Genomic DNA, 24,345 nt, shown 5'->3' on the forward strand with positions numbered 1-24,345 from the left:
ATGCAACTGGGTGGTTGCTGGAATATATAACTGGAATGAATGGTACCAGTGCACTGAGGTTAACCATGCTGCCTCTGGCAATGGAAAAGGACTCAATCGCTTGTTTGAGTGGATGTGCTCTGAAGAATCCATGTACATGCTAATTTAGTGTAAAAAGGGTATTATTCAGTGGAATAGCTTATAATCTCCTGACTGCATCTGCCCACAGTTTTGGACAAAAAAAAACAGCCAGATCTTAGTCCCAATGCATTCACTTTCACTTTGCTAGGAGGGCATCACACGTTACCACAACACTGATGCCAAAAAGGACTTGGTGTATAGGAGACCCAACACACTTTAACTCTTTTTGTTTCTTTCAGGGAGAAACGTTATGTGGTGGGCTTGTTTGTAATTCATCCATCCCACATGAAGTAATAAAATAAAAATGTGTAATTTTATGTTTGTAACGTTAATGCAATGAAATTGTAGTGAAACATATATTGGTCTGTAGTCACTCTAAAGCAAAACTTCAAGTCATCTAAGGTTTTGCAGAGTTGTTTATGTAAGATTGAGCAGAAAAACAAGCTAAAGAAAAGGCCCCCAACAAAGCCACACCCACCCCCACCTATCAAGGCGCCTCCTCCTCCTCTTGTTCAATGAAGCCCAACCAGCCCAAGTTTAGTATGTGTACCTAAATGGTCCTAATCAAAATTAACAGGAAAAGTTTAAGGGACCTTTTTTTTTTTTAATCAGAGATAAGGCGTCCATCTTAGTATGTTTCACAAAACTGTGTGGATATCTTTGTAAGTGTTTGTTTTTTTTGTGGGTAGTCGGCATCAAGGCTGAATGAGGATGAATGACACTGCCTGAAAGAAGGAGAAGGGTTTGTAGAGCAGCACTCTCTGCAAAGCTCCGCAGGACCTATCATTACCAGATGTCACAGTAAGGGTGGCTGCCAGTCGAAACACTGGCTATTCCCTTAAACTCCAGCCCTCTGCCTCTTTCTCTTCCTCTCCTTCCTTCTTCCTTTTCTCGCTCTCCCTGTCTCCTTTTCCCTCACGCATTCCCCTTTCTTTTCCTTGCTCCCTTCTCCATTTCCAGCTGTTTTTGGAGTGTGCAGAGAAAACGAGAAAAGTTCTCCACCAATTGTCTCGGACCTGAGAGGAGCTCAGCGGTTGGACCCCACCCTCCTTCTGTCTCTCTCCCCTCTCTGTTCTATTGCTCTCTTCCTCTCTCGCGTTTTCTCTCCTCCCCTTGCTTGTGAGAGAGCACACCTGCTTGAATTTGGCTGCACACGCTCCGAGTCCAATTACCCCATTCTCAGCCACTTCACAGTTTCATCCCCCCCACTTGACTGGATTTTGGGAGTCAGGCTCATCTAACCGGCTTCTCCTCTTCTTTGCCTTGCTTCTGCTGGGAACAGGTAGGTTACTGTTTTGTCTAGAAGAAGAAACCAGGATAGGTACTGATCTTTGAGTAAAGAGCTTTTAGAAGCTACTTTCTAAAGAAAAATAGACAATACTATTAAAACTGCTGCAAACATTTTTCCTAACATAAATTGAAGCTGAAGATTTAAATAACTATGAATATTATATGTGTGCACATATGTAAGCATGCTAATGTTGATTTTAGTGTGTTTGTGTCTCTTTTTAATGCAATATATTGTTCATCCTCCCTTTTCGGTACTTGTGCTGTAATATTCCAGAAATGCTGCCAAGTCTTTTTCCCACACTACTCTTGGCTTTGTGATGAGAGACCTTAATCCGTCCAGTCTGCATACAGCACTGAATGGAGCAGAGACCAGGGAAGGGGGTGTGGTGGGGCTGCTCATGCTGGTACCTCTTATCTCTGCCAGAAAGCATATTCATTTGACCCATCATTAGTCTTCAAAGTATCCACTGCTTAGGTTCATGTAATGCCCCTTTTTATAGTTCCAGCTTTAAGTTTCATCATTGGTTTATGTGGAAGTGTTTGGACATCTGGCAAAGATTTAGTTATTTAGTTAAACTTGTTCAAGACAGAGGATTAGATGGATGGGAATAGAGCTGGTTGCTTCTTTTTCTCATCTTTAGCTAAGAATGTGATTTGCTGCATTAATTTTTTCTATATGTCTTTTTTTGTAGCTTTCTTTATGTTTTTCTCTCCTTTTCTGGTGTTTTGGGCAGTCTGCAAGCAAATGTGGGGAAAAAAAGTCAAGTCAAAACAACAAAGAGGGTTTCTTTCTGTTGATCCACCCTATTACAGCCTGTCAGGACTTTGATTGGAAAAAGTTGTTTCTGCTGCTTCTCACACTTTCCATTTCAGCAGTTCATTTGAGACTGCAACCAGAGTATTTTCACGCCAATCTCTTATCTGTCTGCTCTGCAAGAACCTGTTTCTTTTCAGTATGAAGCTTCCTCGCTCAGCATAGCTAAAGCTGCTGTGTTTTCACAGAAGCAGAACAGGACCTAAATTGCTAGGGGCAACTTGAAGTAAGAGACTTTGAAGCAGAGATGAAGAAAAGGTTGTACCTGGCAACACAGAGTGCCATTAATCCTGTAATGGTACAGCTTCCTCTATTAAATAGACGACTGAATGCTTCCCAGCAAGCCACTACACAACTCCGAGTTAACTCATTACATCCTTTTTGCCAGCAGGCAACAAAAAAGGGAAAAAGCTAATATGGCTCAGCTGCACTGAATGAACTGAAATGAAACTGAAAAAAGGGGAAAACAGACAACCAAAGGAGATTTTTAAAAAGAAATGGCACTTTAAACAGAAGTGAAAAGATTCATACACTTTCAAGCTGAGCTGAGCAGATGTTCACCATTTGAACCAGAAATGACTGAATGGAAGTTTGGAGCAGGCGAGGCCTGAGATTTGCACTCAGGGGCTGAATTTTTTCCATCTGGACTTCAGCTCTCCAGGTCAAAAAGAGCAAAAGAACAATGGAGCTGAAAGCACATCAGCCATGAAAACTCCCCCCTCTCTCACTTTGCTTAGTGTAAAACTAGAAAGTTCCACATTTCAATCTTTTCAGCCAAAGTTTGAAGGGTCAGACGGAGAAAGAAAATACCATGAGCTATGGAGCTGCATGGGAAAGGAAGGAAAAGAGCACAAAATGGGAGGAGGAGATGGAAAGAGAAGAAAGAGAGAAAAAGTTGGGCAGTCGGTCCAGGTCTGTGCAGCACAGATTGTTGATATAGGGACGGGCAGGCCGACAACTCTTCTCATAGAACAGCTGTAATGTGGTTTAACTTCTCGCTGGCTTTCTCATAGTATAACTGCAGCAACAGGCAAGCTTTAAAGAGTTTAAGTTATTTAAAAAAATATGTTCTTTAATCTTTTTTGGCTGTAGAAAGTATTTTGCTGTGATTGTGGGGGTCAGATTGGGTGTCTTGGGCATCTTTTGAGCCAAAAACATCCCCAGAAATCGAAGGCCAGACTGATTTAATCATATTACAACAACTCCTTGGCTCTGAAAATATTTGTTGGCTGTATCTTTACATATTTGCAGATGAACATGTTCTCACCCAATTTCCCAAAGGTATGTCAGAAATGTTTTAATGATGAACACGTTTGTCTAATACAGCAGCTAAATTTAGTCCACAAAATTGAACAATTTGGCATTTTTATCATTATGGCAGGGAGGTCCACACAGGTTAAAAAGGCCACACATGTTTTAAACGTCCTGTGGCCTTGTAAATACATTCCAGTGATGAATTGCCGACAGACACTCTGCAGAGGCAGATACAGGCTGGAGGAAAGTTGGAGAAAATGGGGGAGGTAGCTGACAAAGGTGGAGGCTGGTAGTTATTGTCTGATTTAATATCCAAGCTGCAGTAGTCTGGCTGCTCTGGTCATTTTGCTGCTGGTGTCACATTGATTATTTAAGTTTGAACATTTCAATGAAAAACAGCAAAAAATAAAAGAAAGTGACAAAACAAAGAAAGGAGAATTACTTTCTGCCCTCATGCAAGCTCTCCTTCCTGTCTGGGAATCATTAGTATTGCTCAAGGGGAATGTGGAGGGAGGGATGAGAGAGATGAGGCAAAAGGGGGAGACAGGAAAGCTGACAAGGATGCCGCCGCCACAGGAAATGTCATCCTCCGCCTCTTTGCTCTTGGTCAGCCATGGGATGATAAATCGCAGCTGAGGAAAGAAGAACAATTTACAGTTTGTATCATGTTGGTAGAAAAGTTTGTCACAGTTTTTGTTTCACTGCAGCTTTCCAGTACCCACCCGTGGTTCTTTCTGCTACTTCAGCTGGTGTTTCAAAATCATCTGAAGCCCTTATTTAGTCTTTGGAGTCCATTACACCACCAGTTGTCTCAGCGAAGTGAAAATACAAGATATTCTTAGCCTTATTCATCAGAGTTCGGTTCAAGTAGTTTAATTTATTACACCCTGACTGAGCGTCTTTGCTTTACTGTGATCCAGACTTTTTTAGTTTCTTGGTTCGCAGTCTATCATCAGAAGACTTGATGACTGTTAGTCTACTTCCTATAACTGAAGCTTGTCCCATTTGAAACTTAGGACATGATGCTGGCCTTGTTCCCTAAATGACGAAATGCTGACCTGAAATTCTGACAATGAATTGTTGAGGAGAAAATGTGGATAAATATTTTTGCCAGTAATACAGATATTAGTTTAACACTGGCAATTTATACCCAGTTTATTTACACAGGTCATTTGTTTCCATGTCATAGGTACTAAGTCTTTTCAACATTTTAATCAAAATACTTGAGGCTTTTACTTAAAATTTTAATTGCCTCAACATTTTCACTGCACGCACTACCTTTATGCAAAACCTTTTTCTCATTTACCCAAAATTATATCTTTCAAGACATTTGATATATGTGCAAAATTTGAGTCTTTTGTAGCATCAAGGTTTAATTTCCAGACATGTCTGCAACAGTAAAGTTGTTAAAATGGATGGCTTTTATTTTATATCATCTTTGAAGCTGAAATGCAGATACTGGTGAGACAAAGTTTGTTGGGGCCAGTCATGTTCCAGCATGTTGTCTATAAGTTGAGCACACATATATGTGTGTTATTTGATGAGTGAGTGTCAGGTTTGCCAGGTTGGTATGTCTGTGTGTGTGTGTGCTCGTTCAGGAGGTATAAGAAGGGAGATGTTTACATAGAAGACCATCTCTCAGGTTCAATGGATGCACCTGAGCAGACTGGTAGTGAAGGAAATTATGCCTGAGGCACAGCAAGCTGTCTCTTGAATAATGTCCAAACATCCATCCCAGCTGGGAGAGGTGTGAAATCTTGGTTTTAGAGACTTTTTGTTGTATGGAACACCTTGAGTGACCACACTTTTAATATAAAGCCATACAGCGCTTAGTTTGCTCTGATCAACAGCGATCTTCAAAATCCTCTGCAGTCCTTTTTCTTGGCTTTATTCTCAAATTGTTTAATCCTCATCATGAACTTCTCATCAACTTGAGCCTCATTATGACTCACAGAGTAGCAGTAACTCTTTGCAGCCATTAAATGCTCACAGAGCTTAGCCTGAGATGCCTTTCTTGCCTGCCTGGTTTCCATTAAAAGCTGCTGAAATGTTTATGGAAAAGGTTGACGGATTGATAGCTGGACACATGAAGGGCCATTAGAAATGCTGCACCAAGGAACATGCTCATGTATATCTTTATATGTGCCCGTTGCCACAGGTCAAAGCAGGGAGATAAGGTTCAGTAATCAGCAGTGAAAATGCTGTTATTTTATGTGCATAGCTGTTACTTCAAGCGTAGCTGGCACGTATCCTGTGTAGATGTTGCAGAGTGTTTGACCCTTCGAGACGTGCCAGATGTGAGGAGTTTACAGATCAGTGGCTCTTTCATATGCCTGATAAAGTTATTTGGCATGCTTCTTATCACACTTCAAGGAAACAGTGTACAGCGTGGTACCAGTCTGTCTAAGATGGTTAAAATAACCCATCAAAGGCATCTACAAGCACTATTTGACCTAGGAATGCCTTACATCTCTTAATCCAGATCGGCGACAGAGCGCTGCTGCCAGGTCTGCAGACAAAATTTTGGTTGGATTGAATTATCAGCTTTGCTTAGATAGGACAACCAAACATAGCCAAGATTACTCAGCCTGTCAAAAGCTGGAACAATCCATCCTCTGGATCTGGAGTATGTTCAGACTTGAGCTCTTTCTCCAAAAGAACTGCATATGTTATGTTTCCAAATACATGGAAAACTCAATTTTGACATTAAAAGCTGTGACATAATTCCAGGCTCCAACTTCTGACTAATCATCCTTCTGAGTGTTTTTCAAGTTTTTTGTCTGCTTCATAGTAACAGAGACGAGCAGAGATACTCCAACATGATTCCCCTGTGAATGGAAGGGATTTCAAGACTGAACATATTGTAAGCAAGCACTGTAACTACCAAACTAGAGCTGTACAGTGTGTTAAAGCAGTGGCTGTTTTGTGGACAAAGACTATAATTACCGCTTGTGTTGAGAGTCACCCTGAAGAGTGATCCTCATTCTGACCTGACGTAACCTTAGTGTAGATACAGACTACGTCAGCCCATCACTTTGTGTCTTACACACTCTTTAAACCTTTTTAAAGATTGAAACCTATGATTCTATACTGCATAAATGCAAATAAAATTATGAGCTTTATTAACGTTTCAAAACATGGCAATACACGTTTAATGAGAACATAAAGTTAGCATATGGGCATCATTTTCGCAGACCACAGAATCATTTTAAGGCATGGCCAACTGATGGTTTTGGGTAGGTTTCATCATCTTGGTCATGATGTTCGGGTCAAGGTCCACTGGAGCTGCGGCTCAAACAAGGCCTTCAATTATTGTGGCCCCGCGATGGAAGGAGCAACTTATGGCTTTATGCATGAGCAGCAGATTGCTGGGTCTTTGGGACTCTGATGTGTGTGAAAGACAGAAAGAAATACTGTAAGTGAATTTGTGTCTGTGTGTAAGGAAGGTCAAGAAGTTTGTATGAAAGTCCATGCTGTCATTGAGCTTAAAAGACTGTATGTGCCACCTGGATCATGGTTGCATGTAGAAACAGACAACGGCAAAGAAGGATTTTCCCGTCAACTCGCCATACGCAGCAGATACATGATATTTTGTTGTGTTTTTGACATACACTAATAAGAAAGTACTTGGTGAGCAAATGTGATTTATTGTGTTTGCACAAAAGAAAATATGGAACAGTTGTATACAGTTGCAGCCATGAAATTTCCTGTGATGTATCCCTTGTGTGTTACTATAAAAGCTAATGCAGATGTTGCAGCAGCTAATGTTGTTTCTGTTAAGCATGCATTGCATAAGAACAATATATTAAATGCATATTTCAGTACATATTCTACATATAGCTTAAGAAAAAGCACACAGTATACTTGCTGAAGTAAATCTAAGACCTTTAAACAGGAAGAGTCCCCACAAAGTAGACTCTATAAATGAGAATGACCTTGAGAATGACAGACCAGGATCTGTACCATATTCTTCTGGGCTCCTCTTTTAACCATCCCCCATCTATCTTTAGTTATATGAAACAATAAAAAAAAGTATAACAATAAAGAACTATAATGACCAAACAACTACCTAAAATTACTGCATAAATAGCTGAAAATCAATACAGTTAAAGTAATGTTTATTAGCACACAGCATCTGAACTCAGAAGTCACAGAAGTAGCAAAAGGTAAATGAACTGTACTTATAGTACATTGCTGGCCTTTTTGACCATTCAAACACTTTTACACTACATTAGACAATTCAGATACAATCTAGAAAGTAAAAAACAGCGATCCACGGCAGAGATGTTCACAAGTCATCTTACTGAAAGTCCAAGTCAAGTCTCAAGTCTTTGACCTCAAGTCACAAGTCAGTTTTTGTTGTAATGATTAATCTGACATGCAACACCTGCCATCTGGTCTGCTTAGAAGATGCATTTTAATATCCAATGAATTTAAAGTCTGTACTCAGCCTTTTTCTACCAGCATTTAATAACAGGACTGATCTGCAGCTTAAACTGACAAATGCAAATGATTTCTTTGCTTTACTGAACATGGAAAACCTGATGATGAACATAGACATTCATTAAAATGAGTAAATATGCTATTAACATAACGTATCCAAGAGTTTTTAATGTGACCCAAAAATCCATCTGGACTCCAAGAGAAATATTGTTTCCCTAAATGTAGAGAGGAGGGTCAACATGCTGCACTTTAATGCAAGATCACCACCTGCCCTGCAAGTTTCATGTTTCCCTGCAGCAACACACCTGATCCAAACGACTGCACAAGCCTCTTAATGACCCATTAATAATCTGGCTCAGTTGTATTGCAGCAGGTAAACATGTAAAATCTGTAAGATAATTGCACAACTGGTCCACAGTTGGTGATCCCTGCCCTAATGCATAAAAAAAATATTAATAATTATAGGGCTAGAAAAAACCCTGTGAGATGAGTACATAAAATATTCATTTTAAACTTTTTAAAATGAATAAAAAAGCTCAATATTTTAATTAATTAAGATCCAATACCTGCAGGTCCAGTAAATATTTCTTACCTTCCTACACGTCTAATAATCAGACCCAGTCAAATCGCACTGTTGTGGGTCTGATCCCAGTTTAACATGATCATGGCAAAGTTACAGTTAATGTAAACTGTTCAGCAAAATTTATGATCAAATGATCAAAAGTAGAATCAGTTCCCATATGTGCTTTTTTGCAAAACTTCTGATATTTGCAAGTTGTGTGTGTATATTTAATCTGTGTCCGTGTAATCACCAAATCCAGCGACAACTTAAACAACATAATGTGCTCTTTAGTTATTGCGATATTTGGTGTGAAGTCATTAACTAGCTTCCATGATATTTAGTAGGTCTGGATTTTGTCTGCTGTTTTCCTGCTTTTTTAAAGGATCGGTTTGGTTGAGCTCTAGTTGCCTTTTTCTAAAATGAAAATGGTTAGTAGCTTACTGCAGGGACAAAATTTTGATTTCAGAGGTGGGGGGGCAGAAGTATTTATTATAAAACTAATTTTTCAGCTCACTGTGTTTTCTAGTAGTTCTTCTAGTTTTCTGTTGCCACTTTTAAGCTTAATGTTCCCTTGTTTGTTTTGACTGGTTGTAAAGCATGTAGCAAAACATTTTCACCCAATTCTGTGTTTTACCTTGTTTATGTATATTTATGGAATATCATGATTTACGTAGCACCACCCAATGGTGGGCAGGTCAAACTGGCATCACAGGTGAGAAGAAATTGAATAAAATTTCCATTAATCAGTGTAAGTAGTCAAGTATTACATTTTATTTTAAATAGGAGCAAAACAGAAACAATGAAAATTTTTTGTAAATGAAAAGTGAGCAACTCAACCAAAGTTTCCAAACACATAAATAAATTCCGGGCAGAGTTGCTTCCTGTCCAAGGCATCAACTCTTTCTTGATGTATATGAAAAACTACCACTTTGTTAAGGCGTTTCTGCCTCATGCAGTTGCGAAGCCAGGTCTTTAACCTCCTCATTGTGCTGAAACTTCTCTCAGCTTCAGCAGACGATGTTGGAATAATCAACAACAGCCTCACAAGGACCTGCACCTGGTCAAAAAGACCTCTGACTTCAGGCAGTGTGCCTCTTAGGATGTCTGGTCATGCAAACATATGTCTGTCATGAATAACATATGTTTATTCTTTAAACCTCACCCCTAAGCCTCCAGCCTCTTCTCCTCCATCTCCTCCAGCTTCTCCAACTCTCCCTCCTCCATCTCCTCCAGCATTTCCTCCTGCATATACTTCTGCATCTCTACTATCTGTTCCCCGACAAAAATATAGTGGTGCATGACATGAACAGTGGGGTGCAACAGTTATCAATTTTGATGATATGATTATAGAGGGGAAACTTTGGATGTACAAAAATCACATTTATATTGTCTTTTTCTCTTTTTAATAATAATAATAATAATAATAATAATAATAATAATAATAATAATAATAATAATAAAATAATAATACATTTTATTTATCAGCACTTCAAATAAAAGAATATACTTTACAAGACAACACTTTGCAAATGATGAGGAGGATCTTAAAGTGGATATGCTGCTTTATGGAGCCAGTGAAGGTGTCGCTGGATGGGTGTAATGCATTTCTCTGAGTATCTTACACTTTGACTTTTAAAGTCTCTTATGTCCACTTTTCTTTTTTTAGACATCCTGGCTGCGCCTAATTACCAAACACACAGAGGCACACAAGCACATGTGCACATGGACACAGATTCAAACATTAATGTAAAAGAAACTTCTGATATTACAATCCTTCCAGCTGACGTGACCCAGGCAGAACAAACGCACAACTTACAGGAACATATCAATAAGGTCTCCGGACCTCAGACTAGCTTACGGGTGTGCAACGACAGGGGACATGTCCCCTGTCCCCCCCTAGAATTACGTCCATGACTTACTGAGTGTTCCACTACGATTCCTCTTTGCTTGGATGTGGAAGTTTGTTGAGCGGCCTGAACCTGATGGAAACATTTGCGCTGTGCTGAGCGTTTGTGTTGTTTTGTCTAAAACTTCATCCATGGATCTGAACGTCTTTCATGTTGCTGTTTAGGTTTTTTATTAACTGATCTCTGCTTCCGACTGTCTGTCATTTAATTCCGAAGTCTGATTATTGGTGGAAATGACTATATTGACTTTCTTATTTATAAATTAAATGTTCTATTTTTTGTTAAATCTGTCCTGTTACATCTGACATTTTCTGGATCCATTTTTAAGGCTCAGCGACAGTATTTTCTGTTTGTTTGTTTTACAGTAGAGGAAAAAAAATCTGTTTCGACATGTGTCCGATATTGAATTATTAAACTGGAATTTGCCGGTATTTTGTCCTGGCACTGGGCCTGGGTCCAATATTTACCAACTACCTTTTTGATTTCACTTTCAGTCATGGTTGGTTGGATATTAAAAAATGCTTTCAGTGCTGCATGTCACACTAAACAGCAGGTTTCTTTTGGCTCTACATTACATTTTGATCGTTATTATAATTATTCAGCTACTTAAAAAATAACTGAAGTGAAACCATAAAGACAAATATTACAGAATGTAAAGATTTACTGTAGCTGTTAACAAGTCAGTCATCTGAATTACACTGACTAAGCACCTCTGCTTGCATTATGGAAAAACATCTGTTTTAAAACAAATACATCTAAACTGTCCCTTCTAGCAAAGCGATTTTCTCATTTGGCCTTCCAGTCTTTGCTGTGCAACTTTTCACCTTCAGCCAAAAACAAAGGAGGTCATTTGACCAGCCTCAGTTAACTTTTACACTGAAGTGTTTAACCTTTTACTCCCTGCTCTGCACCCTTTACCTTTGCACTTTGCCTCTGGACTTGAGTTAATTTTTCTGGTGCCATCTTTCTTACGCTGCATCCTTGTCTCTGCCTCTGATTTACTGCAGCACTTAGTTTTATCCTTCTCCGTTTCCTGAATATCACAATGCAAGAAAGTGTTAAACAGCAGATGTGCAGCAGCATCACAGCTAATCAAACATCTGAATTGTGCCACTGCAGGATCCAGGTTCGCAGCACCATGAGGTCAGCCTGTCTTTCTCTGCTCCTTGTCACTGCCTGCTGGGCTCTCCCCTTCCAACAGTCCGGCTTCATGGACTTCATGATGGAGGATGAAGCTGGATCGGGTGTGACTCCAGACCCTAGATTGCCAGTCTTCCCGCCTGTAGTTGAAGGACCCAAGTGCCCGTTTAGATGCCAGTGCCACCTGCGTGTGGTCCAGTGCTCTGACATCGGTAAGACAACACACCTTTCAGTGATATCTCATAAACCAGCAAATATATAATAATAAAAGAAAAAAAGTTAAATTTTTCATGCACAACTGACTTTGTACATAACTGCAAAACACTGATTTTTATATTCTCAGCATTTGTTAACATGCTTCACCAAAATGATCTCATAAAAAAATGAGCGTAACATCTTACCGCCACAGTACAGGACGGCTAAAAGCATGTATGGGTTTGGATTAGGTGGAATATCATGAAATGAAAAATCTTAGCTTCCATTGGCTTTATTACCAAGTTGACATGAGTCATCCAGCACCATCATGTGAGTTGACTGCTCACTGACTTACTGGCACAATTTCTGTGTTGCCAACTCAGAATATTTATGTGCCAACAGCACATGACTATGTGAAAGTTATTTTCCTAATTTATATCTATATAAATTGTGTTTGAAGGAGATTATTTTGAGGTGTGTGTGATATACTTTGGTGTGTGAAGGTGTGCTTTAAATTAATATGCAGAAATTGTTTTTAAAATGTAAAGCAATTAATGTTGCTGGTTGGGCGAAAAGCGATTTATAAATGAAGTTTGATTTGATTTAATATGTTTTTTTAAGTTTGAGAAAACAGGTTGATTCCACCACCCCTCCAGCCTCCTTTCTGTAGATATGTGTGTCATGAATGAGGCAGACTGTATTAGTTTTGAGCAGAGATGATAACTTCTTAGCATCACTTTTGTGTGTTCATGGCTTCTCATAACAGTTAAGGTCACACAATATGATGGCAGCATGGTATATTTTGGTTTAATTTTTAATATTTTAAGTTTTCCCCAACAATTGTGCATGTTAGTGTTTAACCATGTCTGCAAGCTGGTTTTTGTCTGACATCCTTACAGTGTTAGTTGGTAAATGAGAACTAAGATGATTTTCTCTTATTGCTGATTGCTGTTCGTGTATATGGTGCATCACTTAGAACAGCATTAAGATAACTGTTAACATGGAACTGTAAACTAGCTCCTTATGTATCAGAACATCATGCCAAAGTGGTTATTATTTGCAAACTGATCCGAGGCCTTTTTGACCAGCATGTGAAGAGTTTGGGATAAAAAATATGCTGGATGTCGGAGTTTTGGCTCTCACAATTAAATGTTACTGGTACACCAGCAGACACCAGCAGGCAGCCAGGTTGGTGAAGCTGCACTGCAAAGAATATGAAGATCTGGTCTTTTTTCCTCTTTTTAATTTTGCTTTTAGTTTTTTTTAAAGCATCAAATACTATCACTGGTGGTACTTGTTGGATGTAGTTTTCTTTTGAAAGTTTTATAAAGTATAAAGTTAAGAAGAAAAATGAAAAACAATCATGTTCTTACTCTGATCTTCCAGTTGATTCTGGTCTGGATTCCTAAGGACTGAGCTCAGTTTTCATGGATCAGATGCAGAGGTCAGACGAGTGGCTTCAGTAGTTTTACTGCACCTTCATTGGTTTTTAAGAACAAAATAAGTCACTGATTTTCTTCACTCCACCCAAACCGACTGGGTCACTGGAAGGCTGTATTGTGTTACTCATTACTGTAAAGTCCCCAGCGAACATGAAGCCAGTGTTGATATGTTAAACACTCACAGATGCTGTGAGTCTTACTTCACATCCTGTAAGAAATGCATTATCTGCTCTTTCTGGGCAATTTGTTTTCTTAAACAGAGGTGAAGATTAAAGGTTTGCTGGACTTTGGAAAACCCTGAAGAAACCTTGGTGCCTCTAATGATTCATAACCTGTTTCTTGGTGTAAAGTTTACTTATGTTTACTCACTTATGACTAAAGACTACATTTACTAAATCAGCTTTTTTACTTCAACAGTCATAACAGTTTACTCCGTTGTCATCTTTGTTGCTAGGCGATTATGTGCTATGTTTCTCTAATCTGATGTAAAACATATACAGCTATTTGGGTCATCTCAACAAACACTGTCAGAAAATCTTGTTTTCTTCATAAAGTGCTGGCGAGGCAGTTGGGTTTGATAGTTTTATTGGCTCTAGTCTTTGGAAAGGGAGAGGCACAATCTTTAAGAAGACTGATGAAGTAGAGGGCGGTGATAACAACAAGGGAGTCTGTAAGGATGAAATTAAAATAGGAATGTTGGGGATCAAAGGAAATAGAGTGTGAACTGTATGAACAGTGTGTAGGTAGTCAGATCCGCTGGTGGTCCATACATCCATGTTGTGGTGAGGCAGTGAGGGAGACAGCTGGAGGGAATGATGGTCAGTAAAAGACCAGTCCCATTACATCATTGCTCCGACCCAGGCAGCTAAGCAGCAGCGCCTTCCCCGAAGATGCGGCCCCACGCCCCCCCCATCTGCTTCCCAGATCTGCTGGCATGCACACAAACACACACTCACAGGCTCAGACACACACAGGAACAAACATATGTGCTTCAGCACGCACCAGCCTGGGCAGCACAGCTGAATCGGCTCACCAGTCAAGAGCATGTTTTTGGCTAATCTGGGTTCTTACTGAAAATTTGCAGCTGGCTGGATGACGGCAAAAACACTCAGAACAGAAAATGTAATGTTCAAGCATCAGTATATTAGCCAATATTAGCAAATAAATAAAGTACTTGCTGATTGATAGAACAGCTTTTTGTTTTCATGAGAGTATTGAGATGAGACCTACCTGCTCAGCTATATCAGTGCAATCAGGTTTTTGATTGTATAACCAGCTAGTGCCAGACAAGAAAAGGAAACAAAGAAGATGCAATTATTATTACTGGAAATAGTTCAAATGAGACAATAATTTAGTTTCATATGTCTGGAAAACACTGTGTTACAATACATGATTACAGGAATAAATCTGTAGCTTGTCAGATGTTTTATTTTCATCATTCAGAGAAGTTATGTAGTTTCCGGTTGGTGTATTGACAACAGACACATCAGAAAGATATATTTGACCAGCAAAGGTTGGGACTGTCTGACTTTCACAAAGAACAGTGAGAAAAGAAGATGTGTAACAGCCGAGGTACGCAGTGTGGTCGAGCTGTAATGATGATGGTTTGTGGGTCGCTCACTGTCGAGTTGGAGAAGCTGACAAGAAAACAAACTTAGTTGGAAGTAATGTTTGGGTGAGCTGAGAAGAAGTCGTCACAAGTTTTTGAGCCAAATTCTGTCCAGAAAGGACTGGAGACGCAGAGCATGTGCTTCTTTGTTAAACAGTTTACTGTATGCGTCTTTCCCTCAAATGTAAACTACCTATTATGAATCTCAGTGTTTTTCATGTCGCCATAGATGCATGAAGGTGTATCTCCCAGCGGTTTTTGCACAGTTATTAAGAGCAGTCAACTCGACCAAATGATTTGCAGTGCAGATGGTTCTGTGTGCCACGCAAAAGTCCAAGAAAAACAGCTTTATGTGACTTTGGTGTCCAGGTATGTCATTACTTACTTGGTCCAAAGGAAATTTGTTTTAAGGTCAATTTCCTCCATGTGTGCCTCAGAGCACATCAAAAAGTTGCTTCATCTCTCAGGAATGTCACCAGTCCAAAAACTAATGCACAGTTAATATTTAGAAAATACCAGACCTTTAGAGTAAGAACATTTTACATTTAATGGTTAAAAAAAGGAATAATCAGCTGAATCAGGACCATTTTCTCCCATCAACCACTGATGAATGTATTGCTTCAGTATGCTGCTAACAGCATGTCCAGCTAATCAGGTTTTCATTTAAATTCCCTATCAGGTCTGAAGACAGTCCCCACGGACATCCCTGATGATACCACTCTGCTGGACCTGCAGAACAACAAGATCACTGAGATCAAGGAGAACGACTTCAAGAACCTAAAAGGACTTCATGTAAGCTTTTTTTTTTACATTCATCTATAGAGCCTCATGTCTGCACATTTTGAGTCATTTCCAGTGTTTTTTTCATGTGTTCTGTATGAAACTGCAATGATATTCATGGGAAAACCCTTTGGAATTTTATTTGTGCTTTCTGAGGGAGGAAAAGTGGTTTTGGGTGGTGGACAAACCTGAGTCACACAACTTGATTTGGCAAATCTGTTACTGAAACAATGTTGAAACATACACAGCTTTCAACCATTTCCCAACTTCAACCGCCTATAACGTAGTGAATCCCGACAGACACTACCCCTCCCCCAGTCACCAGGTGCAGAGAAACTATTCACCCGAAGGTCTTACAGCCTTACACCTCCGAACTCCTGTAGCTTTCCTACTTGTAATAAATACCTCTGTCTGTCGGTCGGGGCTGTTTCCACTATAATGTAAATGGCCTCTTAAGGGGAATGGCCTGCATACTTTTCCTTGTATCCTGCCTGCTTTTCCAGCAGAAACTGCATTAAGAATAACTCATAGCTGACTTGAGCTTGGTCCCCTGTCTTTACAAACATATACAGGCCCCAGACTGAGGAATCTAGCAGCTGCAGTGTTCAAAACATCTTTGCAAAACCTCTTCTGAACATTTTTTAAGCCTCACACTGCAAAAAGCAATGGATATTTCTCAGAGGAAAAAGTCAGAAACCACTCAGGGGTAAAGTTCAAATTCCATTACAAAAGAATGCTCAACAATAATATTTTTTTTCAGCAGCCTCAAACTTTCCTGTGTGCCAGACTAAATGCATTAACCTCATCTTCTATGAACTTCACACAATCACAAATAGCAGTTAGAGTGAATGTTTCCCATTTCTTCCCTGTAGGCTCTGATCCTCGTGAACAACAAAATCTCCACCATCCATCCTAAAGCCTTCAGCCCTCTGGCCAGGCTGCAGCGCCTGTACCTGTCAAAGAACTTGCTGAAGGACATGCCTGCCAACATGCCAAAGAGTCTGCAGGAGCTTCGCATCCACGAGAACGAGATCACCAAGATCAAAAAGGCCACCTTCCAGGGCATGGCCCAAGTCATTGTCATGGGTATGAGATAAAAAGATTTGGGATTTTTTTCCAGAATGAACTAACAGTGTACAACAGAGTATTCTTTAGAAAGCACAATAAGTTCAAAGCCAAAGTGAGTATTATGTGGGGTGATCTGAATTTGATCAACATGTAGATCTAATTCAAAAAGGCCAATGCCACTGCTCCTGACCTTTTTGGGACTATAACTGGCCAAACTATTTTGGTTACATAGATGAAAACTTGCTTATCTAAGATATATATATATATCATGACAAGCAGGAATCAAGCTTTTGTCTTGCATAGCATTTGTAAGTTACACTTGGAGAAAATCAAACAACTTCATATCACCGACATTGCTGTTGTACTTTCTCCTCTCCGTTCTTCATGCAACTTAAACTTTCCTTTTCCAGAACTTGGGTCCAACCCTTTGAAGAGCGCCGGAGTTGAGGCCGGTGCTTTTGCTGACCTGAAGAGGGTCTCTTACATCCGCATTTCAGACACTAACATCACAGAGATCCCCAAAGGTAAAGCCTCATTGCTGTTTTCCACAAATATTTCAAATTCTAGGATTTGGATTCATGTGCAGTCAGCTTTAGCCAAAAACAACCATCTTCTGTCAAAAGAAGTAATTTTAGTCCATATAGTGAAAACAAATGGGCTCAGTGTGAAAAGACAAAACACACTGAACTGCATCATAATTCAAAAGAACCTAATCCCAGGTGGGAATATTTAGTAACAGATGCATGAAAAGTCTTTCATATGACAAACAAGAAAAAATTATACTTTTTAACAGGATAAAATATATTCGTTTGCAGAGGTTTTCTATATCATCACTCAAGCTTGAAGCTAGCTGTTACTCAACTCATCACCTTTTTCTTGATGTTAATTTCTTGTGGATTTGCAGGTCTGCCCAGCTCTCTGTCTGAGCTTCACTTGGATGGAAACAAGATCACCAAAGTGACGGCCAATGGCCTGAAAGGTCTCAAGAACCTGGCAAAGTAACAAGAGTTTTCATTCTCTTTCTCTCTTTAATTAATTATTACAGCAGTGCTCTTATTGCTGAAGCAGCCTTTGTGGCCAAAGCAGCTAATTTAATGTAAGATTTAAAAATTCCTCTCAGTCATATGCAGTGGATTTCATTAACATCCTTTTAAATTGTTTTATTGCCACTGAATAAGTAGAAAACAACCATGTCTTTAGGAGAGCATGTTGCCATGTTACATGTCTAGAAACATATATACATGCAATATGTACATTGAAATATAACATGCTCATTTCCTGTCCACTGGACTGGTATTCATCTCATGAGCTATATATTTTTTGGTTTTTGTTTTTTGTTTTTTTTGGGATATTTTATGTTCTAACCTTAAACGGTTAATTTTATTTATTTATCTTAACTTTATTTCTTGGCTTTGGTTCATATATAGAACCAAAGAAAATTTTTAAAAGAACGTAACTTACAGAGGGTAAAACATAAACTGTTGCTGGATTTAAACTGGATTCTGTAGCCTTAAAGATACACAAATAACACATTAATATACCGTCTGCATGCATTTTTAAATTTGTACAATCCAAATGAAGAAAATGTGCAAGTATCTCAATACTTATACAGGGTTAGCAAAATGGCCTAAAAATGAAGCAGCTGTATCATATTGAAATAGTAAAATCCTTTTTTCATATTGCTGATTTACTTTTTACTAGGGGTGGGACTTTTACATGTTAATTATTCACAAAAAAAAGTTACACGTTAAAAAAATAGCAACGCATTTAATCGCATCGTGCATTCCAAACAACGCGGAACATTTGTCAGCACGTGGTTTCTGGTACGATCACAGCGACGCACACGTCAGAGCGTGGATGCTATATTTAGCAAGTTTTCAGACTCTTCTAGCAAATCAGTTTTTTAAATAAGAGACTAGCAACTAATCTAGAGACTTCTTCTGGTGATATTAAAGACGTCCATTTCAAATGTTGTCATATGTCGCCATCATCAAACCCCACACTTCCGTTCGTCTTTGCATTGCAATGGTTGGTAAATCAATTCCTCCACTAGTGGGCAGTGCCAAGTTCAGAATTCCTGTCCACAACCCGCCGTCAGTTTCAAACACCCCTTGAATGCATCACTCTAAAGTTGTTTCCAGTCTTTCTTCAAAAGCTCGTGCGATTTCTACAGTTGTTCTCGTCTTTATTCTTCTTCAGCTTTTTTGTTCCCTTTCTGAGAATCTTCTTCTTCTCTGGTTTGTTTCTTTCGCTGGTTGCATATAAGCTATTCTGCTCAGCACTGCCCCTGTGTTTTCCAGTGGTATTGCTCCATCTTCTGGGTCAAGCGACAGATACCTAAGCTCTCTGAAAACTTACCAAACTACGTGCATAACTGACACAGAAGAAGGACGAAACTGTCCGTCCATCTGCATATCCGTCTTCTGCATCAAACATAGTTGGCCCTTCAGGCCCCTCCCACGTCCAAAAGCACAGTGTTGGTCCTTCGCAGCATCAGTCCCAGTTCCCAGCTCCAGAGCCGGGGATGTTCACCCCTGCTCCATGACCAATCTCAGCGCTGCTGCCGGCTGATCCTATCCTGGCCTACTGTCAGATATTAATGTCTATCAATGACGAGTGATTATAATGTGATTAATTAATTACAAAGCCTCTAACTAATTAAATAATTTTTTTTTTAATCTTGTCCCACTCCTACTTGTTATTCTTCCGGTTGCTAGAGGCGAGTCTAGAAAATGTTTGATGGGTGGGACCAGGCACAGGCATGGGTACAGACCAGGAAAAAGATGACACATGCAAATGAGACCTAAAAAGTGTCCAGATTTTAATTTAAAAAAATTATTATTGCAACTAAAGTGATCATCTAATGTTAAAAAGCAAATAGTTAATTGTGTTTTCTCATCAACGATTGTTTACTTGGATGATCTCGACTATATTTTCTAGATAGCGAGAAAAAGCTGTGCGTCAAAACATTTTTCAAGTTTTTTCAGTGTCATTGGCCGTTTAACTTTACAGTCATCACATCTGGTGGTTTTATTACTTTGGGAGTAGTCAAATACTAGGGGTGGTCCATGCCTCTCCCCCAGGGCCACTGCTTTGGCCCCACACATGTCAGTCACTATTCACGCCATATCTGTTTAAAGCAGCATTGAATATATAATGAGTTTGTCATGCCATATGAAAATGTGTCACCATCCAAACAGATAAAGATAAATTTTAGAAAATAAAAAAAGCATTAAATTCCCCTCATAAATATTGGGTGTTAGCTACAGATGTGTTTGCAGCAGCCTGAACAAAATGACTACACTAAAACCATAGGTCCTAAGTCCTGTTTAGCTTTAAATGATACTTTAATAATACATAATAATACAGCACTAACAGTGCAACAAAAAATGGGCAGGGTTGTACCAACTGGAATAATGATTTGATGGTGTAAAGTGAAGAAGACACGAGACTTAGATGTTTTTTTATTTTCCATGTTCTCATAATTGAGTGATATATTGGAAAAGCCATAGTGTGGGTTTTTCTGCATGCTCTTTTCTGGCTAAATCTCCTTTTTATTAGCTAACAATGCTTTTGGCAGCAGGACACTAGCTTGGATGTTACTTGCTTCATTTCGCAACTCATGCAACTGGCGCTCATTTATTACTTGTTCTGCCACACATGACTCATTCATGAGCTGGTTTTTCTTGCAGGCTGGGTCTGAGCTACAACGCCATCAGCTCTGTGGAAAACGGCACTCTGGCTAACGTACCCCACCTGCGAGAGCTGCACCTGGACAACAACGCTCTGACCAGCGTTCCTCCAGGCCTTCCCGACCATAAGTACATTCAGGTACATACTGGTCTGATTAACATTAGAACTGGAGTCCTGTTTCTATGCCAAGGTTATTAATGTTGGTTAAAATCCACAACATGATCACAGGAAGGTAATCACTGCAAACATTTAGCAAATAAACTTTGTTTGAGTCTCATTGTCATGTTATTTATACTGCATGTGAACACATGCAGCTCATTTTATCTCATTTAAACATCCTAAGACACATGAAAACATTTGATTGAATAAATAGATGGTAGTCTGTTAGTGTTCGATGCAAGCATGTAAGAGTTTAAAGAGGCTTTCTAGAGAGTCATCCAACATCCAAAACATCTAAATTCATTCTTTTTCAACCAAAAACCAAAACAATTAAAAAAGAAATATTTGACTACCTTGAGCCATTGTCATTCATCTCAAGACATATCATTATCACCTTTATTTGCTTTAGTGTGGAAAAACTTAAATTACTGCCATGCACATTCTTATTCAGTAACTAAATGTTGTCATTATTTAAATCCTTTCCCCAGGTGGTCTATCTCCATGGCAACAAGATTGCTGCTGTGGGAACAGAAGACTTCTGTCCTCCCGGCTTCAACACCAAGAAGGCCATGTACTCCGGCATCAGCCTGTTCAGCAACCCGGTGAATTACTGGGACGTCCAGCCGGTCACCTTCCGCTGCGTCTTCGACCGCTCCGCCATCCAGCTCGGAAACTACAGGAAGAAGTAGAGAAGGAAGAAGTGTGTGTTTGTACATGAACGCATGAACATTTTGTAAGTGTGTGTGTTTGACCATAGCTCCTACAACTCTGACCCCCCCAGCCCCTCCACACACTCTGTACATGGACCTTAAACACAACACGTTAATTACCAATATTTAGCATCAAAGTTGATTTGAGGGTTATAAACACGACTTACGGTAAACTTCAGAACACTACGGCTACACACACACACACACACAGCTCAGCATACAGCCAGTTAAAACTGCATTTCCATTCCAGCTGTAACACAGTCATTTGCAGAGATGAACCCAAACCAAAAAGATCATCAACAAGAAGTCTAAAAAATATTACAAATTCCAGTTTGATCAACTTTTGTCTGAGTTATACTAAAGCTGACCTGTAGAGCAGGCAGCTAGGATAATCCGTCTTAACTGGTTTTCTAGACTGTAGTAAATATTGCCTGTGTACTAGGAAGAGTGTTAAGATTGTGACATTACCATACTACACTCCATTAAAAAACTCAAGTTTCTGTTTGTATTGTACTCAATTCAAGTAGAGGTAAAAGTAACCATGATTTTTACTACATTGGGATTTCTTATGCTTACATCCAAGCTGTTTTAGTTTTATGGTTTTTACACTTTTCTTTATAACATTCCACAACCTTCCTCTCTGAGTGTGTTTGCCATAAAAACAAGGTGAAAGTAGCTTCTAAAAATGTAGATTAAACCATATACGTTTTAAATAGAAGCTTTTCCCAAAGATTATATGCATGCCTTAAATTTTCTTCTTTTTTTTTTTTTTCAACTTGAACCTACTGCTTTCTGGAGTCTCTTGTTAATGCCTGTATGTATTTTTCTCACTGTTCATGTGCTCCTTGATTTCTGCCTTTTAAACAGTCAAGACAGATTGGAGGGTGTGCCAAAAGCACCCATGTTGGTGTGAATGTTGTATGTATAGACGCTGTATATAAATGCTGTATAAAAACCTTTCATTGCTTAAAGGCACTAGCACTTACCATTGCTCAGACTTAATATATCTGCAACAAATGGGTTCCTCTTATTTTTTTGTTTTTCTTTTTGGTTTTTGTTTCTCCTGGAGCAGGGGCTAAGGTGTCCTGAACAAAATAAAAATACTAATAAAAAAAGTAGCCGCTTTTTAATGGTTGAAATGATCTGAATTTGCATAATTATTGAAACGGTGCTTCAGGTCACTTCAGTGCAAACATCTCAGGATGATGGGGAAACAGGCTCCTGGTTGAACAAGAAAAAGATGAGGAATAGATTCAAACTATACCAAGAAACAGGTGAGAAACCCTCATCAGTATCTATATGGAACAAAATATTACAGCATGCTAAAGTGGTGGAGAATAGGATATGTATTAATCTTTTAAAACCTGAGGGGAACTTATAGAACAGATAGTACATAAATGGCCATTTTGGAGACCTTGCCTTTACAGAGGTAATGTTCACATATTGTACTATGATCTGACAAAAGTTTAGAGCTAAGGGATTTTCATGTTCATCCCTAAAATTTTATTTGGTTTGTTTTTTAGGCAAGCCTAAATTTTTTTCATTTGTGCTATGTGCCATCTTCATTTATTCTTCACCACTAACACATATAGGGATACTTACAAATCTTACAAGGGTTCCCTTTGCTGTAAAGCTAAAACATTAAAATAGACTTTGTGATTGCAGCAGGATACCCATTAGATTATAGGGATGCGATTTTCAAGCATTGGCCAAAAAATAGGTACAAGGCTAAAATGGCTAATAAGAGAATTGCTTGGAAAAGCCTTGAGATGTGCAGACAAATGTTTTGTTTTGTTTTTTTGTTTGTTTTTGTTTTTTTTACCTTTTATGCATCAAGTAATAAAAAACTGCCACATTTTTCCACATAAATATAGTCATGCTTGTTAGTTTCTTAATCATATTTTGCTTGTAAATCATTTTATTTAGTTTTCTCTTCTATAACTATAACATGTCTGTTTATATAAATATTCCATAAAAATATAGCTGTAACTTTTTTTTTCATGTTGAGGCAAACTAGTTAATTAAACGTATGTATATATATTAAATATTGCAATATTAGTTATTCTTCATTGAGTGGCAGTGTATTGGATGACTCACTTATGACCAGTGAAGTGATTAACCTCTTAAGCCCAACGGACCCACCGGTGGGTCCAACAGGTGTAAACACAAGTTCATGTGTGTAAAAAAAGTTACTTTGGTGATGTAAGCATATTTTATTTGTCTTAAAGAAGAATACCTAATGCCACTAAATCAACTCTCCAAGTACATTTGGTCAACAAAGTATTTGTTTAACAACAACTTTAAAATACATACGCCACAAACAACAGCACCACCATTACAAGTAACACCCGAAACAAAATTCAACACAACGCGTGATCCGTTCACTCCACCCCTACATATTGGGTATCAAATGAAACTAGAAAAGCTGCACTTTCATATGATACCAAGCATAAAAAGATATTTGCCAAGCACCTCACATCAGTCTCAAAACAAACACAAAGCTGACCGTCGCATATCACAGCTAGCCTTATCAGATAGCATGTTTATCACCAAATACACCAAATCCCAAAGCTATTCTCACAAACAGCAATATTTTTTATTTCCTCACCTTTTTGTGGTCATTTTTAGTCTTTCCACATTGTTCTTCGACCAAAACTCACTACGTAGTAATCCATAATCGTAAAACTGCGTCATGCGCTAACATGTCATATGCTCCCATTCACAGCCATTTTGTTGTCTTGTTGTGGGTCTTGGCAGTGTAAATAAAGTTTGGTCAAATTCTACATCTTACGAGCTTTCCAACGATATCTTACACTTGAACGACACTTTATCTGTCAGGTATAAATGCTTGCGCGTAAACAAAGGAGCATCATTGCCATTTTGCTGCAGTTACGCACGTGGGTGCACCGGAAAGAGCAAATATCGAACAGCGTTCATTTCTTTGCTTCATTTTCACTTTTTATCCATTTAGAACGAAGGATAAAAGCCATAAACATGTCCAAGAAATTACAAAAAAACAAATACACCGTGTTAGAAGCTCTGGAGGAAATACAGACACAGCACAATTTGGCACAGTTTGGGTATCCAAGTGGCCAAATGGAGAGTCCGCCTGGTTCTATCCACACTAAAACCTGCATAAAAGCTATGAACTTTGTTCTG

General features: G+C 38.9%; 1 protein-coding gene across 2 annotated transcripts; it reads left to right on the forward strand.

Annotated features, from left to right (window-relative positions):
* The first annotated feature begins 713 nt into the window (after positions 1 to 713).
* Positions 714 to 21,465, forward strand: dcn (decorin). 2 transcript variants are annotated; one of them, XM_041977841.1, is made up of 8 exons: positions 714 to 921; positions 11,510 to 11,742; positions 15,456 to 15,568; positions 16,429 to 16,642; positions 17,035 to 17,148; positions 17,529 to 17,622; positions 20,317 to 20,455; positions 20,965 to 21,465. In XM_041977841.1, exons 1-8 carry the CDS (start codon positions 836 to 838, stop codon positions 21,163 to 21,165), a joined length of 1,194 nt encoding a protein of 397 aa, XP_041833775.1. In that variant the 5' UTR covers positions 714 to 835; the 3' UTR covers positions 21,166 to 21,465. The 2 variants fall into 2 exon arrangements, with proteins under 2 accessions (XP_041833775.1, XP_041833776.1); XM_041977842.1 differs by lacking the exon at positions 714 to 921 and adding an exon at positions 1,019 to 1,402.
* Positions 21,466 to 24,345: the final 2,880 nt, after the last annotated feature.

Source organism: Melanotaenia boesemani, chromosome 23 (assembly GCF_017639745.1).
Source record: "Melanotaenia boesemani isolate fMelBoe1 chromosome 23, fMelBoe1.pri, whole genome shotgun sequence".
NCBI lineage: Eukaryota > Metazoa > Chordata > Actinopteri > Atheriniformes > Melanotaeniidae > Melanotaenia > Melanotaenia boesemani.

Excerpts from the sequence above, each read along its gene's own strand:
- dcn (XM_041977841.1), top strand. The coding sequence starts at position 836 with ATGACACTGCCTGAAAGAAGGAGAAGGGTTTGTAGAGCAGCACTCTCT. Across the intron at positions 922-11,509 it reads TATCATTACCAGATGTCACA|GATCCAGGTTCGCAGCACCA; the intron begins GTAAGGGTGGCT and ends GTGCCACTGCAG. Across the intron at positions 17,623-20,316 it reads GGTCTCAAGAACCTGGCAAA|GCTGGGTCTGAGCTACAACG; the intron begins GTAACAAGAGTT and ends TTTTTCTTGCAG.